Source organism: Astyanax mexicanus, chromosome 1 (assembly GCF_023375975.1).
Source record: "Astyanax mexicanus isolate ESR-SI-001 chromosome 1, AstMex3_surface, whole genome shotgun sequence".
Lineage (NCBI taxonomy): Eukaryota > Metazoa > Chordata > Actinopteri > Characiformes > Acestrorhamphidae > Astyanax > Astyanax mexicanus.
This window is the reverse complement of record NC_064408.1, coordinates 38,702,628-38,729,062: the sequence shown is the minus strand read 5'-3', so window position 1 is coordinate 38,729,062 and position 26,435 is coordinate 38,702,628. Positions and strand designations below refer to the sequence as shown.

General features: G+C 37.6%; 1 protein-coding gene across 1 annotated transcript; it reads left to right on the top strand.

Moving 5' to 3' along the window:
- Positions 1-295: 295 nt before the first annotated feature.
- LOC125801099 (deleted in malignant brain tumors 1 protein-like) lies at positions 296-25,240 on the top strand. Its single transcript, XM_049476998.1, has 18 exons — positions 296-412; positions 619-927; positions 12,573-12,875; positions 13,127-13,435; positions 13,528-13,830; positions 14,547-14,861; positions 14,995-15,309; positions 15,398-15,724; positions 15,910-16,245; positions 16,406-16,711; positions 16,815-16,883; positions 17,944-18,252; positions 18,736-18,894; positions 19,024-19,116; positions 19,441-19,515; positions 19,705-19,764; positions 19,854-19,913; positions 22,945-25,240. The coding sequence occupies exons 2-18, from the start codon at positions 717-719 to the stop codon at positions 22,956-22,958; spliced, it is 3,564 nt and encodes a 1,187-aa protein (XP_049332955.1). The 5' UTR covers positions 296-412; positions 619-716; the 3' UTR covers positions 22,959-25,240.
- Positions 25,241-26,435: the final 1,195 nt, after the last annotated feature.

Below are 26,435 nucleotides of genomic sequence, written 5' to 3'. Positions count from 1 at the left end.
TTTTTCCAATGCATTTATGAATCATTCATTGTGCAATATTTAGCATCATCATGCTTAATCATTTATAATTACTGATAAATAGGCTTTCTTTTTTCATGGTAATTTTTAGGAGTCCTGCTGGTTAATGGCTCTCGCTACTCTGGAAGAGTGGAGGTTCTTCATGGAGAGAGCTGGGTCACAGTGTGTGATGCTGACTTTAACCAGCAGGATGCAGAGGTTGTGTGTCGGGAGCTGGGCTGTGGTTCTCCTGTGGAGGTTCTGGGAGCAGCTGCTTTTGGTAGAGGGGAGAGTCCGGTGTGGTCAGAGGAGCTTCAGTGTAGAGGAAACAAATCTCAGACTCACTTCTGTCCAAAATCATCTTCACTCAAACACAACTGCTCCCATGATAATGATGTGGGACTGGTGTGTTCTGGTAAGAGCTGCATGTTTGTGATTAATGTCATTAAGATTAGCTCAATGTTTATGTAAACTTTTTGTAATTCTGTCAAAAATGCAAATGTCTTGCTATTATTTCAGTTTTCAGCCACAATTCTACTTTACATCATTTATAGTGGTGAAAATACATGTTTTTTCCATTCTTTCTCAATGTCTTGGTCTGTCTTACTCACTGTTGTACAGGCAGTGTGAGGTTGGTAGATGGTGACAGTCGCTGTGCTGGGAGAGTGGAGGTTCTTTATAGAGGACAGTGGGGATCAGTGTGTGGTAATAACTGGGATATGAGAGATGCTGCAGTGGTGTGTAGAGAGCTGGGCTGTGGAGAAGCTGTAGATACATATCATGAGTCTTACTTTGGATCAGCATCAGGACCAATCTGGATGGATAATGTGCACTGCAGTGGCTCTGAGTCTACACTGAGGAACTGTGAATCAGCAGGATGGGGTAAACATAACTGTGATCAATCTAAAGATGCTGGAGTCATCTGTTCAGGTAAATTGTATCAGTAAATTATTTTATGTTCCCTTCTGTTAACTAGGAACAGGAAACTGTTCATAATATATCATACATGTAAAACAAAGTCTTGTAAGTGGTGGGAAAGGACCCATTTTAGAGGCTTAGGGTCCATTTAAGCGTAGTAGTACTGTTTGTAAGGAAACAGTTCATTTAGTCAACTTTTCCACTGAAGGTTAAATGCCATATCTATTTTGACCATTCTTGCTGTGTTAATGTCAGAGATTCAATGACATGGAAAGACATTTTCATGTTGAAGCAGTGACTCACATATGTTTAAATTCAGCTTTATGTTCACAATTTTTAGGAGTCCGGGTGGTTGGTGGTTCTCACTGTTCTGGGAGAGTGGAGGTTCTTCATGGAGAGAGCTGGGTCACAGTGTGTGATGCTGACTTTGACCAGCAGGATGCAGAGGTTGTGTGTCGAGAGCTGGGCTGTGGTTCTCCTGTGGAGATTCTGGGAGCAGCTGCTTTTGGTAGAGGGGAGGGTCCGGTGTGGTCAGAGAAGCTTCAGTGTAGAAGAAACGAATCTCAGATTCACTTCTGTCCAAAATCATCTTCACTCAAACACAACTGCTCCCATGATAATGATGTGGGACTGGTGTGTGCAGGTAAGTGTTTTTCAAAAAAATGTTTCCCATTTTTACTCTTACTAGTTCATAATTCGGTAAATTTTTCTTGTTCTTATTTTCTCTTACACAGACAGTGTGAGGTTGGCGGATGGTGGCAGTCGCTGTGCTGGAAGAGCAGAGGTTTTTCACAGAGGACAGTGGGGAACAATTTGTGGTGCTGGTGCAAATTTCATAGCGGGTTTTGTCATGTGTAAAGAGTTGGGCTGTGGAGAGCCGTTTAGGACTGATGCAGCTGTTCCAGGATCTGCACCGATCTGGATGAGTCATGTGAAGTGTACTGGATCAGAGTCTACACTGAAACACTGTGGATCATTAGGGTGGGGTGAACACAGCTGTAATCCTAATATGGATATTGAGCTTACCTGTTCAGGTATGTTTTAATTAGACAAAAACTGTTATACGTACGTATTACATGTATTACATTTGTGAACTTTCTGAGAATGTTTCGACACATCATAGACAAAATCAAATCAGAGATCGTATGATGGAATGTCATTGTTTTGTATACCTATTCCGTATTAAATATTCTATTACATAGTAAATTCTGACAGTTACAGCTAATGTGAGAAGCAGTGATGTTTTTTTTAACATTTGCTTTGACTTTTATTTAATTGTTGAAAATATTAACCCAAGATATTGTCTAGTCAGTTTCATTTTGTTTGATAAAATTTAATTTAATAAAAAAGGGTCTGCAGTACTGATTTGCTAGAGCACAACATTTGTTTTCAAAATTATAACCTGAATGAAACAAAATGCATTAGTCCTTTCCACTTCCAGACAACTTCTCAAACACTTTATGTGCCAAAACAAAACCAGTCAACACAGAAACATAGTGCCATTTCCAGCTTAACAATTTAGTGCTGGACGATATGACAAAACTTATGTCACAATATATTAATTTTAGTCGATGTGTTATCGTTTTGATATAAATGTGTACAGCTCAACTGAACAACTTCCTGATGTGTACGTTATCACACACTGAGATTGCCAGACTATGGTATTCTATACCACTCTGCTGTTTCGCTTAAAAAAATCAGTCAGTAAAGATGCTGTAAATACTGTACATATCTTACAAAAAATGTTATAAATTGATGCTCCTTTATTTGTATGCAAATTACAAAAAATATGAAAGTCACACATGCCAGATATTCTAGGCTACTCTAAAATTAACATTTTTACATTTATTATTACAATAACAGCTTAAATGCTTTGCTGTGTAATAATAAAATATACCAGCCCTGCTTAAAATGATTAAAAATAATATGCAAATATGGACAGAATTAAGATATCAAATATGGACAGAATTTAGATATTTAATTATATTTTGACCAACAAAAAAAGTCAGAATAAAAAAAAATGTTTTTTTTTTAATTGTTTTTCTATAAATCTTTTGTTATGATTTTCAAAATGGCGGATTAGCCACTATGGCTATTTGGCGATGCCAACTGTTTTCCTAGCTAAATTAATCTGTATTATTAACATGGATGAATTGGATAGATTATGTGGTTTGATATGATCTGTGAACTGGGATCTAGCGTCGGAGGTCAGAGGGCACAAAGTAGGGTAATTAATGAGGAGTATTTTTGTTATTTGTGTTCATTTTTTTTATTCATTAATGAAGTGAACATGTTAATTTGACAACTCTAGTATTTTTTCATCTCATTACTAGCCTTCTGTTTTGTTTAGCATTTGTCTATTATACAAGTCTTTATTTAATCTGATTGTGAGAGAGAGAGAGAGATTTAACATTTTTGCATTACACACAGATCACAGGACATCCAGACTTGCTGATGGTCCTCATGTTTGCTCTGGGAGAGTGGAGGTTTTTCATGGAGCGTCTTGGTTCACAGTGTGTGATGCTGACTTTGACCAGCAGGATGCAGAGGTTGTGTGTCGAGAGCTGGGCTGTGGTTCTCCTGTGGAGGTTCTGGGAGCAGCTGCTTTTGGTAAAGGGAAGGGTCAGGTGTGGTCAGAGGAGCTTCAGTGTAGAGGAGATGAATCTGAGATTACTCTCTGTCCAATAACCTCTTCACACAAATACAACTGCTCTCATGGTAATGATGTGGGACTTGTATGTTCTGGTACAGTATAATATGTGATATTATCGTCTAACATTTCTTTATATAATATACAGTATAGGAGAGAACTTGCTCTTTTACGAGTCTCTTGGTTGTAAATTCAGGTCACACTCAGGCTCGGCTGATGAACGGCTCAGACTCCTGTTCTGGTCGAGTGGAGCTCCAGTACCTCAGTGAGTGGGGTACAGTGTGTGATGTAAGCTGGGATATGAGAGCTGCCAGTGTCCTCTGTGCTCAGCTGAAGTGTGGGAGTGCTGTGGCTGTGTTGGGGTCAGACTGGTTTGGGGAGGGGAGTGGCCGGATCTGGGCGGATGTGTTTGATTGTCAGGGGAACGAAACACACCTGTTAAAATGTCCCATTTCATCATGGAGTCGAACTGCATGCTCTCATAAACAGGATGTTGGACTTATCTGCAGTGGTGAGCTTTTAAGAATCTTAAACATTCTTATCAACGGGCTGTAAAGTGATTTTAGGAGGAAGTGCCCTTATAATGTTCTTATATATATATTTTTTTTTTACTTCACTTCAATTAATTTACTAATGTATCTCAGTTTTGAACATGTATATACATTTCCATAGACAATTTTGATTTCTGAAAATCAATTTCTAATTTTGCTCCATATATAGCTCAGCTAATGCAGCAGTACCTGTAAAAAAAACAATGTGTTTAATTTCTAAATCTGATTTATTTCAAGTGCTGTAAAAACAATCTTATTAAGCCTGTAAAATCTAAAATATATTTGTGGTACTTTCAGGTTCTTCTCTGGCGTCTCATGAGGGAGGAGTGCGGTTGTCTGGAGGGATGGAGTGTGAGGGGGAGGTAGAGGTTTTCTTCAGGCAGGACTGGAGGAGAGTTCTGCTGGACTCCTGGAGTGAGTCTGAGGCCTCTGTGGTCTGCAGACAGCTGGGCTGTGGTTCTGTACTCAACACCTCCAGCTCCTCTTCATCCAGTCCTGAACACAGCTACATGTGTGTGACGGGTTTCAACTGCTCTGGGAGTGAAGCTCATCTGAGGAACTGCAGCAGCTCACAAGCAGTTAACTGCAGCTCCACAGTACAGCTCTACATCACCTGCTCTGGTACATTTAATTCAAATTATTTGGAGTTGTAGTGAATAATGCCTGTTGTTAGGGGGAAATTGTTTTATTTTGTTTTATTGTAAGGGTTATTATAATTATTATGAATCTGAAATGAACCAATCATCATGTGACTACGGGTGAACTAAGAAATCATACTTTGAACTGGTTTCTCTTAATTTTAGGCTACAGCTTCATCAGGCTGGTTGGTTCTTGGGGAGACTGTGCTGGAAGGCTGGAGGTTTTCCACAGTGGATCATGGGGGACAGTGAGTGATGAATTGTGGGATATTGAGGATGCGCAGGTGGTCTGCAGACAGCTGCAGTGTGGAGTCGCCCTCAGTGCTCCAGTACCGGTACCAGCCCGGTTTGGATCTGGAACTGGACCCATATGGCTGAATGAGGTGGAGTGTGAGGGGAACGAGGCGTCTCTGTGGAACTGCAGATATCAGCTGTGTGGAGAGGATGAATGTGGACACAAGGATGATGTAGGAGTCGTCTGCTCAGGTACAGTGTGCTGATTGCTGGTGTTCTTACATTGAACACTTCACCTGTCAGACCTCTAAATTTTCTCTTCAGTGCTGAAAGTGAGACTTAGTTAAACTGTTAAAATAAGATTGTTAAACCAATCTAAAGTTGTTGCCATGTGGGTCAGCCACACCTCTTCCTGTACCTTTTTTTTTCTTGTTTTTTTGAATGTGTCAATGTATCTAAAGGGCAAACTAAATTGTTTCAAATTGATCTGTATTTTGGTGTCTTTTTTAGGTATTATGATAAAAGTGCAGTTTACTACAAAGTCAGCAGTAGAGTGCAGTAACACATTCTCTTCTAACTTTACTACAGACTAAGACTTAATTTATTCTTATTTTTGCGCCAATTTCCAAAGCTTTCTTTAAAACAAATATATTCAGGGTTTTTTTTTTTTTTTTAATATACACTTTTTTGGGATCCTTTTCTGTTTAAAGGCCCTGGCACTGCTAACTTTTGTACCATTTGAGCACACTGGATTTTGTACCATTTCAGGTTATTAACTGGGCTGGAGAGCTTAAAAAATGGCAAAAAAATGGGGGTGTTCTAAAACTTTTAACTAATAGTGTAGATTCATTAAGTTTGTTTTAAACTACATGAAAACTCCAGGGTCTAACATAAAGCATTTTCTCTCATCAGAGTATAAAGAGATCAGACTGACTGAGGGCTGTGAGGGGAATCTGGAGGTGTTCTATAATGGAACCTGGGGGAATGTGTGTAACAATGGGATGGATGTAGAAACAATTGGTCTCATCTGTCGGGAGCTGAACTGTGGAAGATTTAAGACTGAGAGAGCTACCAAAGCACGAGTGGAATCAGCTCCTAACTGGCTGGATGATGTAAAATGTAGGAAACATGACTCTACTCTGTTTCACTGTCCATCTTCATCCTGGAGTCAGAACAATTGTGATAGAAGCAGTGAGGTGACTCACATTACCTGCTCCGGTATGTTGTTTTTCTTTGTAGTAGATGAGCATGAGTAAAACAGTTTTTCATGGAAAGTTGTGTTGAAAGAAAGTGTTGTGGTGACCGGATCACCCTCACTTTTCCTCATCCTCTTTCCGTGTGTAAGTGTATACAACCTGAGTAAATATAAAATAATTTTTAAATAATTTTATTTATTAAGGGAAAAAAATATCCAAACACCCCCTAAAAAATAAAATGTGATTAATTACACTTTTTGGATAGATGAGTATTCAGTTTCACTTAACTCAACCAGGCCTGATTACTGCCAGACCTGTAGAATCAAGAAATTCTTTAAATTCCTTTATTCCTGATCATTTAAAATGAGTTTTTTTTTATGTTTACTCGGGTTATCTTTGTCTGATGTTAAAGTTTTTTTTTAATAATCAGAAAAATATCAGTATATCTGTAGGGGGCAAATACTTCTTCATGGCAATGTATGTGTGCAGGATTGCTTGAGATTTTTTGGGACTACAAGCTACACCTTGCTGTGCTTTTTACACTCATCTGGTCATGCTGGGAACACATTTTAATAAAAAGTGTAAAGTGTATCAGAAAAAAATACATTTGTGAGTGAAATAATAAGATATATTACATTGAATTACATTACATTTGGCAGATGCTTTTGTCCAAAGTGACTTACAATAATGGTGTACATTTACTAATAGGAGCCTTTTCTGTCCTGTTCTGTTTTTGTCATTGCTGGAATAGTTCGGTGGGGTTAGAGAAAAAGAGCAGTCTGGTGCAGCTTGAAGTTTCCTGTGCACCCTGTTAGAATGCCTGGTGTTATTTGAAAATCAGCACAACCAGACTGACTTTTAATTCTGTGCGTTGGTGTGAAATGAGGGGGTTTGCCGCTCAATTGAAACTCTCAATTGTTATTGCTGAGATCATTATTTTAGTAATGAGTTTAGTAGTATTGATTTGATTTTTGTAGTATTTATAGCATGTGTCTCCATTTCTAGGAGAGAAGAAACAGCTTGCATTTGAAAACCTTCAAAAATTCTTCTTATTTCCAAACCAGGGTCAGTGCTCAAGTACGAATATTTGACTACCACTCCATTCACTACTTGAATAAGTATACATATTAATCAGATTTGTTCGTGCCTACATTCTAACTTGTTTTGTCAAATAATTCTAAACTTCCCTTTTCATCAGTTGATCTTTGATTTGAGTGAAAACTGATTAAATAAAAACACTAATGCAGTTTGCTGTAGTTTTGTTATAAAAATGTAATATTATTCATGTGTCTGTTCATGTGTGATGTAGATTACATGCCTATTAGGTTGAGAGGAGGAGAGGAAATCTGTTCTGGGAGGTTGGAGGTGTATCATTATGCTGAGTGGGGGTCTATATGTGCTGATCTGTGGGACATCAGGGATGCTCAGGTGGTCTGCAGGCAGCTGGGTTGTGGGCCGGCGCTGAGTGCTAATAGAAGAGCTGCTGATGGTTCTGGTGGAGGAACTATATGGATGAACAGAGTGAAGTGTAGAGGGAATGAGATTCACCTGTGGGACTGTCCTCATTCCCTGAAGATCCACACTGGCTGCTCCCACAGTGCTGGAGTCACCTGTGCAGGTGTGCGAGAACGTTTTTTTAATCTAGTATTAACTTCTCTTAAGATAACTATGGTTATGTTTAGCAGTGTACTCTGTATTTCAGTCAGGTTCAATATTATTATTATTGTGCTCCTCTGACCTGTAAAAGGGAGAATAGCATTTATATTATGGCTGATTTAGGCTCACAACACTGATAAATACACTAAGTAACATTGGCAGACAATAATGCAACAATATTTTTGAAAATACCTACAATATTACCATATCAGCCATATACTTCTTTTGTTTCAAAGACAATAAACACAAAAACAATAAATACCATTTCTTAAATAATGCTGCTCTAATCTCTTTCTCCTTCTGTAACCTCTTTTTCTTGACCATTTTTATGATATTTCTTTCAGACATCTGAAACAACTACAACTTACACCACAGGTACTCTTTTAATTAGTTCCTTTGTGTGATTTTTTTTTTTTAGTTTAAACAACACTATGCAGTGTTCAACAGTGCTTTTATTCTGTGTTTTCAGTACCAGCACAGCTAACAGAGAAAAAGACAGTCCCTCCTTCAAAAAATCCATCATCTAATTTTCCATACATCTATCCAGTGTCTCTCCTGGTTCTGGGATCTGTGCTCTTCCTGGCCTTAGTGCTTCTGGTTGTGCTGTTTTATCAGAACAGAGTGCTCAGGAGAGGTAGGGGGATTCAGAGATCATCTACAATCCACTTTCTGTACTTTCTCTAATCATCATTAGTCCTTCAATCTGTCATCAGTCTTCTCTTCTACTGAACTGACTCCATGTTTCTTTCTTTCTCTCTCACAGTGATTTCTAAGGCGAGGAGGAAGACTCTGCTTGAGGCAGTCTATGAAGAGATTAACCATAAATGTGTCACTAACAGATATACTAAAAGAGGTAAATTATATGTAGAGAGTTTCACTGAAGGCAGTCTTCTCACAGTATGTAAAGTGGATCTAAGGTCAGATATCAAATAGCAATTCTGAGTGTTTAAATGACTATAAATGAAAAAACTACATGCAGTAAATCAATTGTAGCATTGTTACCTTATCTTACAGGTTCAAAATAATGTGTTACTCCACTGACTATAATAGGAAGAATTACATATCTGTTACTATCAATTCAGGCCTGTACTGCTGTTAAAAAGCAGAGGAAAGGGATGGGGTTTGTTAGCCAACTTTCCCATTTCACCTTAAATGGTGCAAGAGACAGCAGAGGCTGCATCATTTAAGGCGGAACAGAACAATTAAATAAAATGAAAGCTAATCCAAGCTCCCCATAACAGGAATTAAGAAATTGACTATTGTTCCTTAATCACCAACCTTTCTGAAGACATACAATGCCATAAAATTAGCTAGGTTACTGAACCTTAGTGCTTCTGATGACGTATCTGGTGCATGAAGTGTTGTCCCAATTCTTATGGGGAGGATTTCACCCTTTACACTCAAAGAATGGTTGGGGTAAGTGGTAGGGCCATGGGGTGAAATGGGATTGGGCTTAAAGCCTCATCTCATTTTCAGACTTACAAATACATTTTTTTGCTGTAGATTTTGATTAAATAATTGAACTTTGGCATTCTGACTGTTCTGATCTCCTTTAACAGGAAGTTTTATCTCTGAAGATCAGCATTCAGGATATGAGGACGTAGATGAGGAGCTTCTCTCAGGTAAGTTGACATATACTGAATGTGTGTTAGAATTTTTATTGCAGAAGAAAAAACATATATATATATTTTGTTTTATAGAAAAAAGTTCCATGCAATATGTGTAGGGTTCTGAAGTGTTTTAGCAGTTAGCATCAGGCTTCAGGCCGATAAGACTCACCCCTGAACGGGAAAATAGTGAGCGTGGTTAGCGGGTAATGCTAATGCTAAATTCAATTTATCTTTGACTACTCCAGTATATCCATGTCTGGCACAAGTTAAAAACAATGTCTTGCCTACTGTACAGTTTGTAATAGTGATTTTAGGATTGCCCAGGGGTAACTACAGGATTGCAAAAGGCATGTTGAGGTGAGTTAATATCCTTTGGTGTGTGGGAGTTTTTTTTTTTTTTTTTTTTTTTAAAGGGACACACTTTGATTTGTCAACCAGTTCTGATCGCAGAGGGCGACAGTACCAATACATTGAAAACCCCTTAGTATTTTAAAAGTTTGAGTCTTTGAGTAACAGTGTCTTGCTGCCATCATCCTGATGCTGCTGTGCTGCAATGCATTTTTTAATTTTTACAGAAAACTATGGCGAGGTCTATGATGATATCATACCTGCTGAAGAGAGCCCACACATTACAACAGGTTTGGATATTTTAATACGTACGATTTATTGTGGACACATGGTAAACATGCAAATTATATTTGCTTTTCACCTTAATCAAAAATATATCTATATATGTCTGTGCAGCATACATTATTGTGGTTTTCTATATTATGATAATAAAGTGTGATTTTTTTCACACCTATAAAGAATGTGTCTTCTTTTTTTTTTCATTTTTAAAAGCACACTGAGCAACATGTTTCAGTTAATTAATGCATTAATGCATGTTTTAGATAAATAAATTAATCATTACAGAGAGAATAAAGGTTTTCTCAACCACCCTCGTGGTCCCATGGGCTCACAAGTTCCTGGCAGCGCCAGAGTCGGCCCATTTCTCATTATAGATTAAGCAAGTTTGGACTCTTGTACTTTGTCAGAACGAACTTGGTAAGTTCGGCTCACGAGTGCATACTCCAGAGAACAGGACTTTTATTTTGTAATTGGAACTGCTGTGATCAGTAGAGTAGTAGGTGCATCCTTAGATGCATTTCCACAAACATACCCTACACCCGCCTCACAGGGCAGACAAACCGTCTTTGTTTGGTCCATCGCTCACCAGCCTTGCTGTAGTTCACAGGGAACCCACAATATTCCCACACTTAATCAGAGTTTCTGTAATCAGGATTAAAACTAGTTTTATATACTCTGTAAAAGCATGAGAAACACAAAAAAGTTGTTTGTATGTGTAGTTAAAAGAAACTGTGACTTATCTTCATGGTGGATGTTATGTGTTTGGATCTGCTGTCTGCAGGTGCAGCTTTAATGCTGAATTTTGTGTGTTTACTCTCTCTGAAGTTTGTCTCCAGAAGGTAGCTGACTTTGTACCTTCCTTTGCCCATAGACACACACACACACACACACAGACACAAGGAGGTGGAGCTGTGTTAATTAGTGCTGACGCTTTTTAAAAATATGGCGAAATGAAAAAAAGCTTCTTCTGATTTGTCACTGAAAATGTTTGATAATTTCCTCTCCTCTTTCTAATAAGGTCATAGTGAGTGTGATTGGCGGCTGTGGGGAATCTCTCTCTCTCTCTCTCTCTCTCTCTCTCTGTCTCAGGTTCTTGAGTCTTATCTGGCTGAGTAGAGGTAAAGCTTGTTCTGCTGCTGAGTTGAGCAGTGTGTGTGCAAGAGATGGACATCCGAGTTCTACTCATTTTTCTATTGACCACTGTCACTCTCGTCACATCTGGTAAGTATAATATACTGGTAAAAAAAAAAAAAAATATATATATATATATATATATATAATATATGCAGCATATTTAAACTAACTTTGTGGACTGTATGTATACTGGCCTCTTTTTCTGTTAGGATGTTGTTGGAAAGGCAGTGAATGGTATAAATTCCTTTATCCTCGAAGAACTTAACTACTTTCTCCACATCGGGCCGGGGATTGTCATGCACCGTGAGAAACCACGGACTCACTGCGCCAGCGTAGGGTCTTACAATGGGTTCAACGATTTCATCTCAATACCTAAGAGCAGGCAGGGTACTGTTGTCTAACCTGTAGAGGCCTGGGCACTGTGAAGCACTGTAGATCAGCTGGATGGGTGGAACAAATTTGTAATCGACTTGCTGGAGTCATCTGTTCAGGTGAGCTCTCCTAAATCTTAAAATACTTGTCGTTGGAATGTATATCAGTTGTGCACAATTTATTTATTATAGCATTTCTTCCTAATCTGCCATAATGACCTACTTTCACCTATATTAACCCACTTTTATTTGGTTAAGACCACTAGATCAGTCACTGTTTGCTCAATCTCAGACCTGGTTTTGCGTTTAAAAAATAATGTGGCAAATTACTGTATAGAAGAAAACTATAAGCTGTAATAAACCTAGTTAACACTTATAACACAGCCTGTGTTTTAGAGCTTAAGTTCCCATAACTTACAGTGTGATTTCTCTGTATGAACTAGCACATACAAAATACTTACCGGGTCTTACTAGTACTTAAATGTAGGTAATAACTTGATATACTAAGTCAAATTATTAAAAAAGCAAATTATTATATGGAGATGAAAAGTGATTTTCACTATAAGACAATACTTAATTATAGAAAGACTATTGCTGTAGGCATGATGGAGAAATACATTTTTGTAATCTTTCCTTTCTGGTAGAAAATAATGGATTTCCATGCAGAAGTCCCATTCACAAAGAAACAGGCGTTAATATTTTTTAGTTAATTACAGTTACACCTTAGTTCAGTGGTACATGGCCAGAGTTTTTATCTTTATATATTTTAAGCAGTTAATTAGTACATTTGTTTGTGTTTAGTGCTTAAACTGTTAATTGACTCCATGTGTAAGCCCACACTGCAGTTTTTCACTGTCATCAGTTCTTCACTAATATTAGTTTCATCGGTCCTACAGTAGAACCCTGTGGAACTTCTTAAGGTTTCCAAGTACTTAATGCTGTGTGTTAATGTTAATGTACATGTTCTCTTTCTCTTATAAACTAATTTAGGGGTCAGATTGGTGGGCAGATCTCGCTGCTCTGGGAGAGTGGAGGTTCTTCATGGAGAGAGCTGGGTCACAGTGTGTGATGCTGACTTTGACCAGCAGGATGCAGAGGTTGTGTGTCGAGAGCTGGGCTGTGGTTCTCCTGTGGAGGTTCTGGGAGCAGCTGCTTTTGGTAGAGGGGAGGGTCAGGTGTGGTCAGAGGAGCTTCAGTGTAGAAGAAACGAATCTCAGATTCACTTCTGTCCAAAATCATCTTCACTCAAACACAACTGCTCCCTTGATGATGATGTGGGACTGGTGTGTTCTGGTGAAAGCTACATATTTTATTTATTTTTTCTTTTTAGAGTCTTGATGAAAAGATGTTCTTTTCTTAGTGGTCAGTGTATAATGTACTTCATGAAACATATTCTTCTTAATTCTTTTATTGATATAGTCCATATTTGTGCATGCTGGAATATAGCACATGTGAATAGCATTAAAATGAAGTTTTACCAGTTTTTAAAAGATGCAAAATGAGGTTTGAGTTGTGCATTCAATCTTTCTCTTTCTGCTCTTTAGAAAGTGTGAGGTTGGTGGATGGTGACAGTCGCTGTGCTGGGAGAGTGGAGGTTCTTCATAAAGGACAGTGGGGAACAGTGTGTGATAATAACTGGGATATGATAGATGCTGCAGTGGTGTGTAGAGAGCTGGGCTGTGGAGAGACTGTAGATGCACTTAGTGGTGCTTACTTTGGATCAGGATCAGGACCTATCTGGATGGATAATGTGGAGTGTAGAGAATCAGAATCCATACTAAAGAACTGTAAATCAGCAGGATGGGGTAAACATAACTGTAATCATCCTAAAGATGCTGGAGTCATCTGTTCAAGTGAGTTACACTAAAAACTTAGTATGAACTTCTGTAATCAAAAAACCTTTTAACCCACTGCATAATGTTTATTATATTTTGATCATACCTAGGAGTCAGGCTGGTTGGAGGTTCTCACTGCTCTGGGAGAGTGGAGGTTCTTCATGGAGAGAGCTGGGTCACAGTGTGTGATTCTGACTTTAACCAGCAGGGTGCAGAGGTTGTGTGTCGAGAGCTGGGCTGTGGTTCTCCTGTGGAGGTTCTGGGAGCAGCTGCTTTTGGTAGAGGGGAGGGTCAGGTGTGGTCAGAGGAGCTTCAGTGTAGAGGCAACGAATCTCAGATTCACTTCTGTCCAAAATCATCTTCACTCAAACACAACTGCTCCCATGATAATGATGTGGGACTGGCATGTTCTGGTAGGTATTTCACTTCCTTTTGTCAATTTCACACAAAACACTGACAAAAACACACATCCACCAAATTCAGATAACAGACAGGTGACGGAGACACAAATCCACCAGTTTGATTGATTTCTGTATTGCACAATATTATGAAAAAAGATATTAAGACATTAAAACATTAAGAAACCTTTAATTTGATTTGTCATTTATGTCCTTGAGGGCTAACCAGACTTTTTAAGTTTACAAGGAGTGCTGCAGAGAAGTCAAAAAGCAAAAGTTTTATACATATAGACTTTGACTATGTTGAATTGTTTTTGGTGACCATTTTAAAAGAAACTTACAAAGTCTTATTTTTTTATCTAAAACTACAAGTATGTTTTTTTTTTTTTTTAATGTCTACCATTGATTTACAGGCAGTGTGAGGAATAATAAATTATTTCATTTAGACTAAGATGAGTAATATTTAAGGAACTACACATACAGTGTGTAATGCAACATGTCAGATGCGTGGCATTCCTAATGTGCTTTCACTAATGTGATTTTGCGATGTGGTAGAGTGCTGATCGTGGGTCCAACAGTATCCAGCACTTTTTAGTGGATTAGTGGATTGACCTGTCAATGTGTTTAGCCATGGCATAGCACATCTTTCTTCTGACTAGCCTTGTAATCTGATGCTTTCTTCTGGGTGCAGTGTTTTTTGATGATCAATGTACACAAATACTATACTGTAGGTGACAAGCGAAGACTTGTTGGTGGTCCTCACGCATCCTCTGGGAGAGTAGAGAAGCTTCATCGGAATTCTTGGCTTCCAGTGTGTGATGCTGACTTTAACCAGCAGGATGCAGAGGTTGTGTGCAGCTGGGAGCTGGGCTGTGGTTCTCCTGTGGAGGTTCTGGGAGCAGCAGCTTTTGGTAGAGCAGAGGGTCAGATGTGGTCAGAGGAGCTTCAGTGTAGAGGCAACGAATCTCATATGTACCTCTGCCAGACATCTCCTTCCTTGAAACCCAACTGCTCTCACAACAAGGATGTGGGACTAAGATGCTCTGGTATGATGAAGTATGTTTGTAAAAGATTTAGATTAGTACTAAACTGTGAGCAATTAGTTTGTAATTACTGTATTTTTTTTTTTATTATTGTATTGTATTATTGTTGCCTACTGTTTTTCCTCTGTTAATTCAGGTCATACTCAGGCTCGGCTGATGAACGGCTCAGATTCCTGTTCTGGTCGAGTGGAGCTCCAGTACCTCAGTGAGTGGGGTACAGTGTGTGATGTAAGCTGGGATATGAAAGCTGCCAGTGTCCTCTGTGCTCAGCTGAAGTGTGGGAGTTCTGTGGCTGTGTTGGGGTCAGACTGGTTTGGGGAGGGGAGTGGCCGGATCTGGGCGGATGTGTTTGATTGTCAGGGGAACGAAACACACCTGTTAAAATGTCCCATTTCATCATGGAGTCGAACTGCATGCTCTCATAAACAGGATGTTGGACTCATCTGCAGTGGTGAGATCTTACAGTTGCAGTATAATAAATAACTCAAAGTTTATTACTCCCTCATTTTAAGCCAAGTAATATATTTTTTTCTCTTCAGGTTCTTCTCTGGCGTCTCATGAGGGAGGAGTGCGGTTGTCTGGAGGGATGGAGTGTGAGGGGGAGGTAGAGGTTTTCTTCAGGCAGGACTGGAGGAGAGTTCTGCTGGACTCCTGGAGTGAGTCTGAGGCCTCTGTGGTCTGCAGACAGCTGGGCTGTGGTTCTGTACTCAACACCTCCAGCTCCTCTTCATCCAGTCCTGAACACAGCTACATGTGTGTGACGGGTTTCAACTGCTCTGGGAGTGAAGCTCATCTGAGGAACTGCAGCAGCAGCTCACAAGCAGTTAACTGCAGCTCCACAGTACAGCTCTACATCACCTGCTCTGGTAAGCATTGCACAGTTAATAAATGCATAATTTTATTTGTATGTATGATAACATGCAAAAGTGCCTCTATTATCCATATTTTTGAACATTTGAGAATAATTATTTGGCAAATATGAGTACATATACACAACACATATCTTGTGAAAGGAGTTTGAAAACATCTTTTGTATTTGTGTAAATTTTAGGTACATCTAACACAGTCCACAGCTTCATCAGGCTGGTTGGTTCTTGGGGAGACTGTGCTGGAAGGCTGGAGGTTTTCCACAGTGGATCATGGGGGACAGTGAGTGATGAATTGTGGGATATTGAGGATGCGCAGGTGGTCTGCAGACAGCTGCAGTGTGGAGTCGCCCTCAGTGCTCCAGTACCAGTACCAGCCCGGTTTGGATCTGGAACTGGACCCATTTGGCTGAATGAGGTGGAGTGTGAGGGGAACGAGGCGTCTCTGTGGAACTGCAGATATCAGCTGTGTGGAGAGGATGAATGTGGACACAAGGATGATGTAGGAGTCGTGTGCTCAGGTACTTCGTATCTTGAATTGCTCAGTTTGTAATGATCTTGTAATCAAGTACCAATGCCCTATCTATGTACAACTGGAGGTACATTTTGAATAATTAAAGAAGAAACTTTTGCACGTTTAAATCAATGTGCATAACTAGCTAGCTATCTTTCTCCCGCCAGAGTATAAAGAGATCAGACTGACTGAGGGCTGTGAGGGGAATCTGGAGGTGTACTATAATGGAACCTGGGGGAATGTGTGTGTAAATGGGATGACTGATGAAACGGCAAAATTGATCTGTCGAGAGCTGAACTGTGGAAGAACTGGCAGTGAGTCTTGGTCTAAAGCAAGAGTGGAATCAGCTCCTAACTGGCTGGATAATGTAAAATGTAGGAAACATGACTCCACTCTGTGGCACTGTCCATCTTCTTCCTGGGGGGAGAACAGGTGTGATAATCGCAATGAGGTTGCTTGCATTACCTGCTCAGGTAGGCAGATATGATGAGGTGTTAAAGACTTTAAAGAATGCTAGAACTAATGTAGTTTGTAATTGGAATTTCATAATATTTGATTTTTTTTGTCCTACCACAGAGAATGGAAATACACTAGATTTGACAAATTGGCTGTGTGATTCATCTCCTCATGAGAGACCGTGCTCAAGTAAGAAAACTTATCATTATCAAAATGATCATGTCTTTGATAAACTACATTTTCTTTCTTTTTGACTGCATGTTCTGCCAGCATGCTTTCACTAATAAGCAATTCTTGTCTTTGCTCGCACTGTTTTATTTGTAGTTTGCATATTTTTTTGCACTTTAACATATTTTAGATAACACTTCTACAGTGATATTTTTAACAAAGGTTTAGAGAGGGATTCTGGGTAATGGAGTCCATCAGAGTGTCTATGTAAGTCTGAGGAATTCAGGTGTAGACAGGACAGGTGTGGTGGATGGGGGTGGGTAATATGGCCCTAAAACAATATCACGATGTTTCATGGCATTTATCGCGATAACAGTACTCTTGGTGATATGACAAAACACTGAATTAAAGATATTATTTTAAAAATACACTACTGAAACAAAATAAAAATTAAATTCTGTTTTTGCATATGATATGGCACCCCCCAAACTACGATATAAAAAAATACAAGACTTTTTATCAGATGGTAACGGACATCAGTGATCAAGAAAGTCATGATACTATTAATGCACTCTATATAATCTATATAATTAATAATAAAGTAAAATGAATAATATTGGACAGATAAAAACAGCAACCCCAGTGGTGCCCTGCAGTGGTAATTAGGGGTGGATGATATGGCACGATATTTCAGGGTATAGTATCGTTTTTTGCGTTTGATACGATATGGCACAGCCCTAGTGGTGGAAATAACAGGTGTAACAGACAGCTTGCTGAAGACAGACAAACTACGCTCTATTAGAAGCAATATCTTATTTAAAAAAATATTAGTTTAAAAAAATCAACTGTTTCAACTAAAACGGTAAAACAAGGTAAGTGCTTTTTTTTTTACTATGGCTACTTCTGTTTTTTTTTCTCCTGCTCTCTTCTGCTTGTATATATTTTTCATCTTACAATGCTTTTTTGTGGTTTACCACATCTCTATAAGAACATAGTTCATCATACAGTATATACGACTGTTGTAAATGTTTGTAAGACTTTGATGGATAATCATTTTTTTCCCTCTGTGGTGTGTTTGTAGAGCACATTCCTCTGAGGCTGAGGGGAGGAGTAGGAAGCTGTTCTGGATGGCTGCAGGTGTATCATAATAAAACATGGGGGTCTGTATGTGGTGACCTCTGGGACATCAGGGATGCTCAGGTGGTCTGCAGGCAGCTGGGTTGTGGGCCGGCGCTGAGTGCTAATAGAAGAGCTGCTGATGGTTCTGGTGGAGGAACTATCTGGATGAACAGAGTGAAGTGTAGAGGGAATGAGATTCACCTGTGGGACTGTCCTCATTCCCTGAAGAACCACACTGACGGCTCCCACAGTGCTGGAGTCACTTGTGGAGGTCAGAGGAACAGACACAACTGAATATATTTGCCTCCTAACTGTTACAGAAACTTTACACATGCTTGAGAAAAATACTTACATCACATTGTTATTTTATGCTCACTCACTAGGCTTCCTGTATCATACTTGCCTTTAAATAATAAAAGAGGACAGATGGGACATTTTGTCTTGCAAGGTCAGGGACCACTTTTCTCCATTGTAAACAGGCTTGATAGCAACTTCGGTAACTATTGTTGATCATAATGTTGGTTACACACATTTGGTTTCCATCATTTAATAATTGTAATGTTTTTGGGAAGGATAGAAAGTAACAATAGTGAGAGTCTGTATGTGCTTTGCACCAGTCTGTCTAGATCATTCTGTGTTTATAGACATTTCATATGTCATCGTCCATAATATTCATCACAAAATTATTCACATCCAATAAAAGGACTGTGTTCATGTATAAATTGTCTATACATTTTGTATATTTGTTTTTTAGATTCTCAACCACAGACAAGAAGAATCATACTTCCACAAACTCCTCCACCAGCTGTTCCCTCCATCTATCCAGTGTCTCTCCTGGTTCTGGGATCTGTGCTCTTCCTGGCCTTAGTGCTTCTGGTTGTGCTGTTTTATCAGAACAGAGTGCTCAGGAGAGGTAGGGGGATTCAGAGATCATCTACAATCCACTTTCTGTACTTTCTCTAATCATCATTAGTACTTCAATCTGTCATCAGTCTTCTCTTCTACTGAACTGACTCCATGTTTCTCTCTGTCTCTCTCACAGTGATCTCTAAGAGGAGGAAGACTTCAGCTGAGCCTGTCTATGAGGAGATTGACACCAGGCTCATCCCTAAAAGAATTACTGTCTCAACTGAAAGTAAGAGTAAAATGTTTTTTTTTTCTCTCAAAGCAGAAATGTCTGGTCTTTACAGAAATAATGTAGCAGTTAATCAAATACTTGTCAGATAACTCTCTTTTCATATTGTTATATTTTAGTAGTGTTTTTTTTGTAGATTTTTGTTAATAATTTTTGTTAATAAATTACACCAATTTATCTATCTTTTCTTCCCACTGAATAATGTTACACACTTACACATGTGAAGATAAAATTATGTTTTTTGGAATAAAATATATGTAAATGAAATAAAAAGCCAACTGAAAATACATATTAGTAATATCAGTTTATTCTAATATGTTTTAGGTAAAGCAGATAATGAGGAAATGCAGTTAAGTTATGATGTCATTTTTGCTGGACAAACACCTGACAGTGCAGCAGGTGTGCTTCTGTTTTTTTATCTGTCCTTATCACTAATGCCTATTTGCATCTCTGCAGAAAAAAAAATATATATATTTCTTCAACTTTCCCATGTATAAAGCTAGCAATTTAAAAGAGAAAGATATCAGATGAAATGACCAATATCAGTCATTAAGAATTTTGTTTCTTTTTTTTTCTTTTTTTTTGCAGAGGAAGAACAAGATAATTACGATGATGTTATTGTGGAACAAAACTCAAACATTGTGATGGGTCTGTAGAGTTATGTATGAGTGAGCAAATTCTAATCTTAACAACTAAAACTTCCCTAATAAAAGTCATGTTCACTTTATTTTTGTTAGAAAACATGCTGGAGATCTATGATGATGTCATGGAGGTCACTGCTGGACACATTGCGGCAGGTTTGTTTCTTACATTGTTACAATAATAATAATAATAATAATAATAATAATAATAATAATAAATATAGCCGCAAGCGGCGATTTACGGGGTCCGAGGCCAGTTAGGCTTAAAACATGTTGACCAGCATGACTATAATGAGCTACCTGGATGACTAGCATGACCATTAAGAGTAAGCTGGATGACCAGCATGATCAAGCAGAACCTAAGGGTCAGAGTTTTTTCACCAAATGACATTTAGAGTGCAGCAACACAGCACATAAATCCTGCTGAGAGCCTAGTAGTAATGCATAAATATGCCTGTCAGTACATTTCCAACCATCAAGATCATGTTGCCTGTATATATGTGTATGTAATTTTTTGTGTTGATAGGGTCAAAGGTTCCTGTCTTGTGTCCATTTAGGTTTGAAAAAAATATAAATTAGGCATCAGGTTTTTTTTACAATCACAGTAGATTTTTTGTCTTTGTATATGAAAAACAATGTCCAATTTGGCTCCAAATTGGGAATGAAGATCATGTGGTCCGTATATATATGTATTTGAATTTGTGTGTTGATAGGGTCAAAGGTTCCCGTCATATGTCCATTTAGGTTTAAAAAATCAATAAGAAAGGCCTCGGGCCTTTAAAATGACTGTTGCTTTTTCGCTGTTGTAGAGGGAAAAAATGTCCGATTTGGCTTGGGAATCAAGATCACATTAGTAGTATGTATATGTATGTAAGTTTGTGTGTTGAAAGGGTGAAAGGTTTTTGAAAATAGCGATAAATTAGGACTAAGGCTTTTACAATTACAGTAGATTTTTGGCTTTTGTAGAGGGAAAAAATGTCAGATTTGGCTCTCGGTTGGGAATCAAGATCACATTAGTAGTATATATGTGTTTGTAAATTTGTGTTGATTGGGTCAAAGGTTCCTGTCTTGTGTACATTTAGGTTTAAAAATAGCGATAAATTCTGTAAATGCACAATAGTTACATTTTCACTGTAGAGCCTCCTGAATGCTCACTTGATTAATACTTGGTAGATGTGCTTGAAATGTAACTTTTAATGAGTGTCTTAAATATTTTTGACATGCCAAAAACTTTGACAGAGTTTTGGCCCTCATATACATGTAGGGTACAAGTTACGTCCTGATTGGAAATTGTTTAGCCTGTCAAAAGCCAAGATGATATTTGCCAATCCAAAGCTTGATAACTTGTATGGTTCCTGAGAAACACAAAGTGATGCTGATTTAGCAATGAAACATCTTTCTTAGTCTGGGTTTAAGCCTAATCCAGCTCTTGGAATGCAGCCAATGTTTTTCCAGTTAGTATTATTTTGCTAAATTTGTATATAAAAAATCAATTATTCAACTCCACATATTAGTATTTGGTATATCCACCTTGCTTTGCAGAAACAGCTGAGAGTCTTTCGGATTAAATATGCCGCAGCTCCCCCTCTGAGAGCAGCATTTTCATGCTGAGAGTAAAATATATGGAGCAGATTTGCAGCAGCTCCAGTGCTGCTTTGGCCTGGTGACTCAGGATTATGGTCTTTTTAAGCTTCTCTCAAGCTTTAGTTTCTTATCAGACTGATTAAGTTTCATCTGCAGTGTCCGTTCCTCCCTCAGTGAAAGTGCCACCTACATCTCTTCACTGGACAGGCTATATATTTTTAGAGTCCAGCTGGTCTGATCTACAGACATGAATATCACAACAGTCCTTGTGAAAAGGAAGAATACTTAAATTAGGTAAATAAAACAAAAATTACATTTTTAATTGAATATACATTTTTAACAATATTTTTTTCCCAGTAGCATTAGTGTGTACAAAATATTTGCATGAATACTCAAATTACTAAATTTACAATATCCTTCAAGTGTATTTAAAATTATGTTTAAAAACACATACTTGAATCTACTAAAGTTTACTCAAGTTATATGAAAAAAACATTCAAAAGTACAATCAAATGTGTTTATGTTGTATTTAAATATAGCTCAATTACAGTTTCAAATTCAAATATACTCAAGTTGTCTGGAGTTGTTCCAAAATTGTACATTTAGTATGTATTTAAGTACGTATTAATTTTAATGTTAAAAGTATGAACTTTTCCATGTTAAGTATGCTTTAAAAAAAATATACTTGAATGCGCTTTTCTTTTACAAGGGAATGCTGGGCTTTCGACACTTTTATTTCTGGAGAAAAGGAATGTACAACTTTTGTCTTTAATTAAAATAAAAATGTGCAAAGATGTTTAACATAATCCCTGTGTCCAAGTGGAACAGCTGACAGTCAATATTGGAAGCTGGTGAAATTCTTGCCCTCAGATGCCCTTACATTAAAAACATCATGAGCACGAGCCTGTACTAATTCAATGTATGGACTCAGGAACGCTTAGAGAAATAAATCTGTGAACACTGTAACATGCAAAGCCACGCATGACCACAACTCAAAAACGCTGCTATCTTCTCATTCAATAAAATGTATTTATAAAAGCTATTGGATAAAAAACTTTTAACAATAATTTTAGTTTTCTTTGCTTTTTATTGTTCTATGTATTGCTCTTTTATTGCAACTTTAATATTCACTATCATAGGGCACTAACCAGTATTTTCAGTTTCCAGTAGTGGGCAATGTTAGACTTTTAGACCCTGTGGATGTTTAGTTTCTGTAACAGTAATGCAAGATGATTGACAGGGATTATTTTATTGTTTGTGCATGGAGTTTCAGTAGGTTCACATGTGCTGTAGGTACCAAATGTGTAGCACCTCAAACTATCAAAATATGTTACTGTGCCTGTTTACTTTTTTGAGACCAGAAAGTTATTTCTGTGGCGAGAGGTCATGAGATCTTGGGGAAAAGGGAAAAGAAAGAAGAAAAAAAGGAAGAAATAGGGAGACACTTAAATCAGGCCCTCAAACCCACATTTACATTTTTTGTAACAAATAAATAGAAAACAGACACAAGCAATAACAATGAAAAAAAACACTTATTTAGAAAGCAATTTACAAAGCTTTGATCTGCTCTCCCTCTCCTCTCCTCCTCTTTACATCCTGGAAGCCTCCTTCTGCTGATCTTCCTCTTTCGGGTGGGGATGGAGACGGTGGAGTGGCAAGTGCTGCTTGAGCTCCAGGACACTGAAGATGCTGGGTCTTCGGAGACTGGGCCTGAATTTACAGAAGAGAAAGATCTGTAGATTTACTTTCACATAGTTACTGTAGTCCTGTAATAGTTTATCCAAATAAGAAGATCTACAGTTCTCCATAGTTCATACATTTGTCTCATTAACATACACTGCTTTTAGCTTGTATGGGATCCTGGGCAAACCCCTGATTCAGCACTTCTCTCATACCATTTTATACACTGCCTGTAATTAATGTACTAAACTAGAAATGTCAAAAAAGTAACCAAATAAATAACTTTACTGCAGGATACACACTATCATGATGAAATAATAGAATTAGTAAAACAACTATTTTTTTTAAACAAGCAAGCCTGGATGAAAATGTTCAGAACAGAGAATTAAGAATGACAAGTATTTAAAATTAAGTACAGATACAGTCCAGCATTCATTCTGACAGGTGAATTTAATTTAGTTTTAGTCTTTTGACTAAAACGTATAATAGTTTGTCACACTTTAGTCATTTAGTCAACAAAACATTTTAGCCTAGTCTAGTCAAATAAAAAGTATGTATTACATTTATGGTTTTACTGTTTTAGATGTGTATTATTTATTGCTAATATTTATTAAAACACCAGCTTTTAAGTTTTGTTTCATTTAAATTAAGCACAAGCTATTTAAAACAAGGTGTATGTATGGACATATTGAAAATTTAAAGAACAACTCCCAGGTTCAGATGATGCAAAAATGAAAGACAACCAAAACTGAGATAAAATGGCAATACTGCTAATTTCATTTTAACAGTTTCTCAACTAGAATCTCTCCTTTACTCACAGCTAAATTGGTGTACTCTCATTATATATATGTATATGATATATGTGTGTGTGTGTGTGTATAATAAAATAGCATTTTAAAATCTAAGAACTTGCTGACAAATATGATTCATCTTTATTCTGAAGTGCTCAGAATAGCAGAGGACTGACAGCTTAGGTACCATACTAATGCATACATAACTACATGGGTAGTTAGTTATCTATATTGTAATAAGTTGTTCACAGTCATTACATTGCAAAAAACTAAATCTTAGCAAGTGAAATTATCTAAATTTAAGGCAATAAATCTTATTTTCTTCTCTGATAAGACTTTTTGTCTTACTAAGCATGGTGTAAGTGTTAGATTATTTTGCTTATTTTAGGGATAATTATCTTAATCATTCTTACTTAGAATTTGTACCTTATTTTAAGTAATTTGAACTCAAAATAAGCACAATTAAGCAGCAATCAAGCTATTCTGATTCTTGTGTCCATAAACAGTGACTTTTTTGCTTGATTTAGGTGTTAATTCACTCATTTTGAGACTTTGCCATTGCTTTTTTGTAAGAAATCTTACTAAGAAAATTTTGCTTACCCGATTGGCAGATTTGTTTTGCTTAATACATATATTTGTCTTAATTTGCATATATTTTATGTCTAGTTTTTTTTTTTTTTTTTTTTTTTTTGCAGTGTAGTGTAAACTGCACTGTGAAGTTTTAAATTAAGGGATGAAATTAGTCCCCCTGTGTTAAAAAAAAGCTTCTTTTACCCGGTGAAAATAGTCACACTTCCATTACATTATGCTAACATTACTTTGTTTTAAAGCAATTGACCTATAAAGATAGTGAGCCAAATTTAGGTCGAGCCAAGTTTATGAAACTACACACTTTTACTGCAGTACAGATTTACACTCTCTACTAAATAATCCATCTCAAAAGCAGAAAAAACGTACTTTATACTGGGAGGCTATATCGTTAAATATAGGGAGTATAGGGAATGTTTTCTTCTGATTTTGAGCTGGACTTTTTAGCAGGGTCAACATTACTGGCTTTCAGGAGCCTAATCTTTAAATTCTTAACAATTAGCTATATTGTAGCGAAGCTGCTTTTATATTCTGTTCACTGTGAATTCACTGTTCTGTTCTGTGCTGGGCTTGTGATTGGGGTAGGGGGAGGGGCAGAGCAGGAAAGCGCGTGCGTGTGAAGGGAGAGAGAGAGAGAGAGAGAGAAGAGCTGCCCGTGAGTGTGTGCTGAGAGTGAGAGCTAGAGTTAACCAGTTAGCACTAGCTTTTTGTTATTTTTCGTAGTGATGGGCATAACAGCTCTTTTAGATGAACTGAACCATTAGAATAAGTTCACTAAAAAGATGGGAGACGGAAAGGTCTCCCGTTTTTTTTACAAGTGTTGTAAAAATATATATAAATAACAAATATTGAAATATGTAACTAAATGTTGGGTTTATTATACGACATTTAGTTACATATTTCAATATTTGTTATTTATATATATTTTACAACACTTGTAAAAAAACGGGAGACTTTTCTTATTATGTTATTTGTAATGTGATTTATATATAAATCACATTACAAATAACATAATACAAAAAATAAGTATGAACTTCTGCAACATAGATATTACATTAAGAGCAAAATTAACATAAAAAAATTTACATTCAGAAGAAAGTATCAACTTCAATGTGCAATCAAATTGAAAATAAATAGCGTAACTGTAGTGCAAAACAAAAGGTCAAGAAACTAAAATAAATACATATAAATAAAACAAAGACACATCCATACGCTCACTGTTGTGGGTGCAGAACAAATTAAATCCAAACAGGATCATCATGATAAAGGTGGCCTTATGCCCTTTACTTCAGATACTTTGTCTATTGGTTATGAATATGCTTGTTATACAACTATTATTACTAATAGTAATAATATTATAAAAAAATAACCACGATAACAATATACGTTATTATTACTATTACCAGGCCTCAACCTTGTTTTTCTTTCTCGAGAGCACCAGCCCTGATAACAGTTCAGTGAGTGAAGGAATCACTGAGCATTGAGCAAGTTTCCTCGCAATGAGAGTCCCGGCCACCAGATTCGCCGGTGATTCAGTGATTCACAGACCACACAGCAGTTCCCCTGCCGGCCTGTGGGGTCGCTGCTGAGCTTAACTACTGAACTGAGAAATTAACGAATCAGCTGGGGAAGTGATTGGGTTCAGTTCGTTCACTCAAATGATTCGTTCATTCGAACGAATCGTTCATGAACGACACAACACTAATTTTTCGGCGTGGTTGCGGCCTACAGCAACCTGTGTTCTAAGTTAAGTCAATAAAGCGACTTAAACTGCCTACTCGGTCCTTCTTTCAGAGTCCAGGCGGACGCTACAATATACACTGCTCAAAAAAATAAAGGGAACACTCAAATAACACAATATATAACTCAAAGTAAATCAAACTTCTGTGAAATTAAACTGTCCACTTAGGAAGCAACACTGATTGACAATAAATTTCACCTGCTGTTGTGCAAATGGAATAGACAACAGGTGGAAATTATTGGCAATTAGCAAGACACACTCAATAAAGGAGTGGTTCTGCAGGTGGGGACCACA

What these genes read in the sequence shown, in the direction of transcription:
- LOC125801099 (XM_049476998.1), top strand. Translation starts at nt 717, where the DNA reads ATGAGAGATGCTGCAGTGGTGTGTAGAGAGCTGGGCTGTGGAGAAGCT. An exon ending in TGTAGGAGTCGTGTGCTCAG is followed by an intron (nt 16,246 to 16,405) that starts GTACTTCGTATC and finishes TTCTCCCGCCAG; the next exon opens with AGTATAAAGAGATCAGACTG. An exon ending in TGCTGGAGTCACTTGTGGAG is followed by an intron (nt 18,253 to 18,735) that starts GTCAGAGGAACA and finishes TTTGTTTTTTAG; the next exon opens with ATTCTCAACCACAGACAAGA.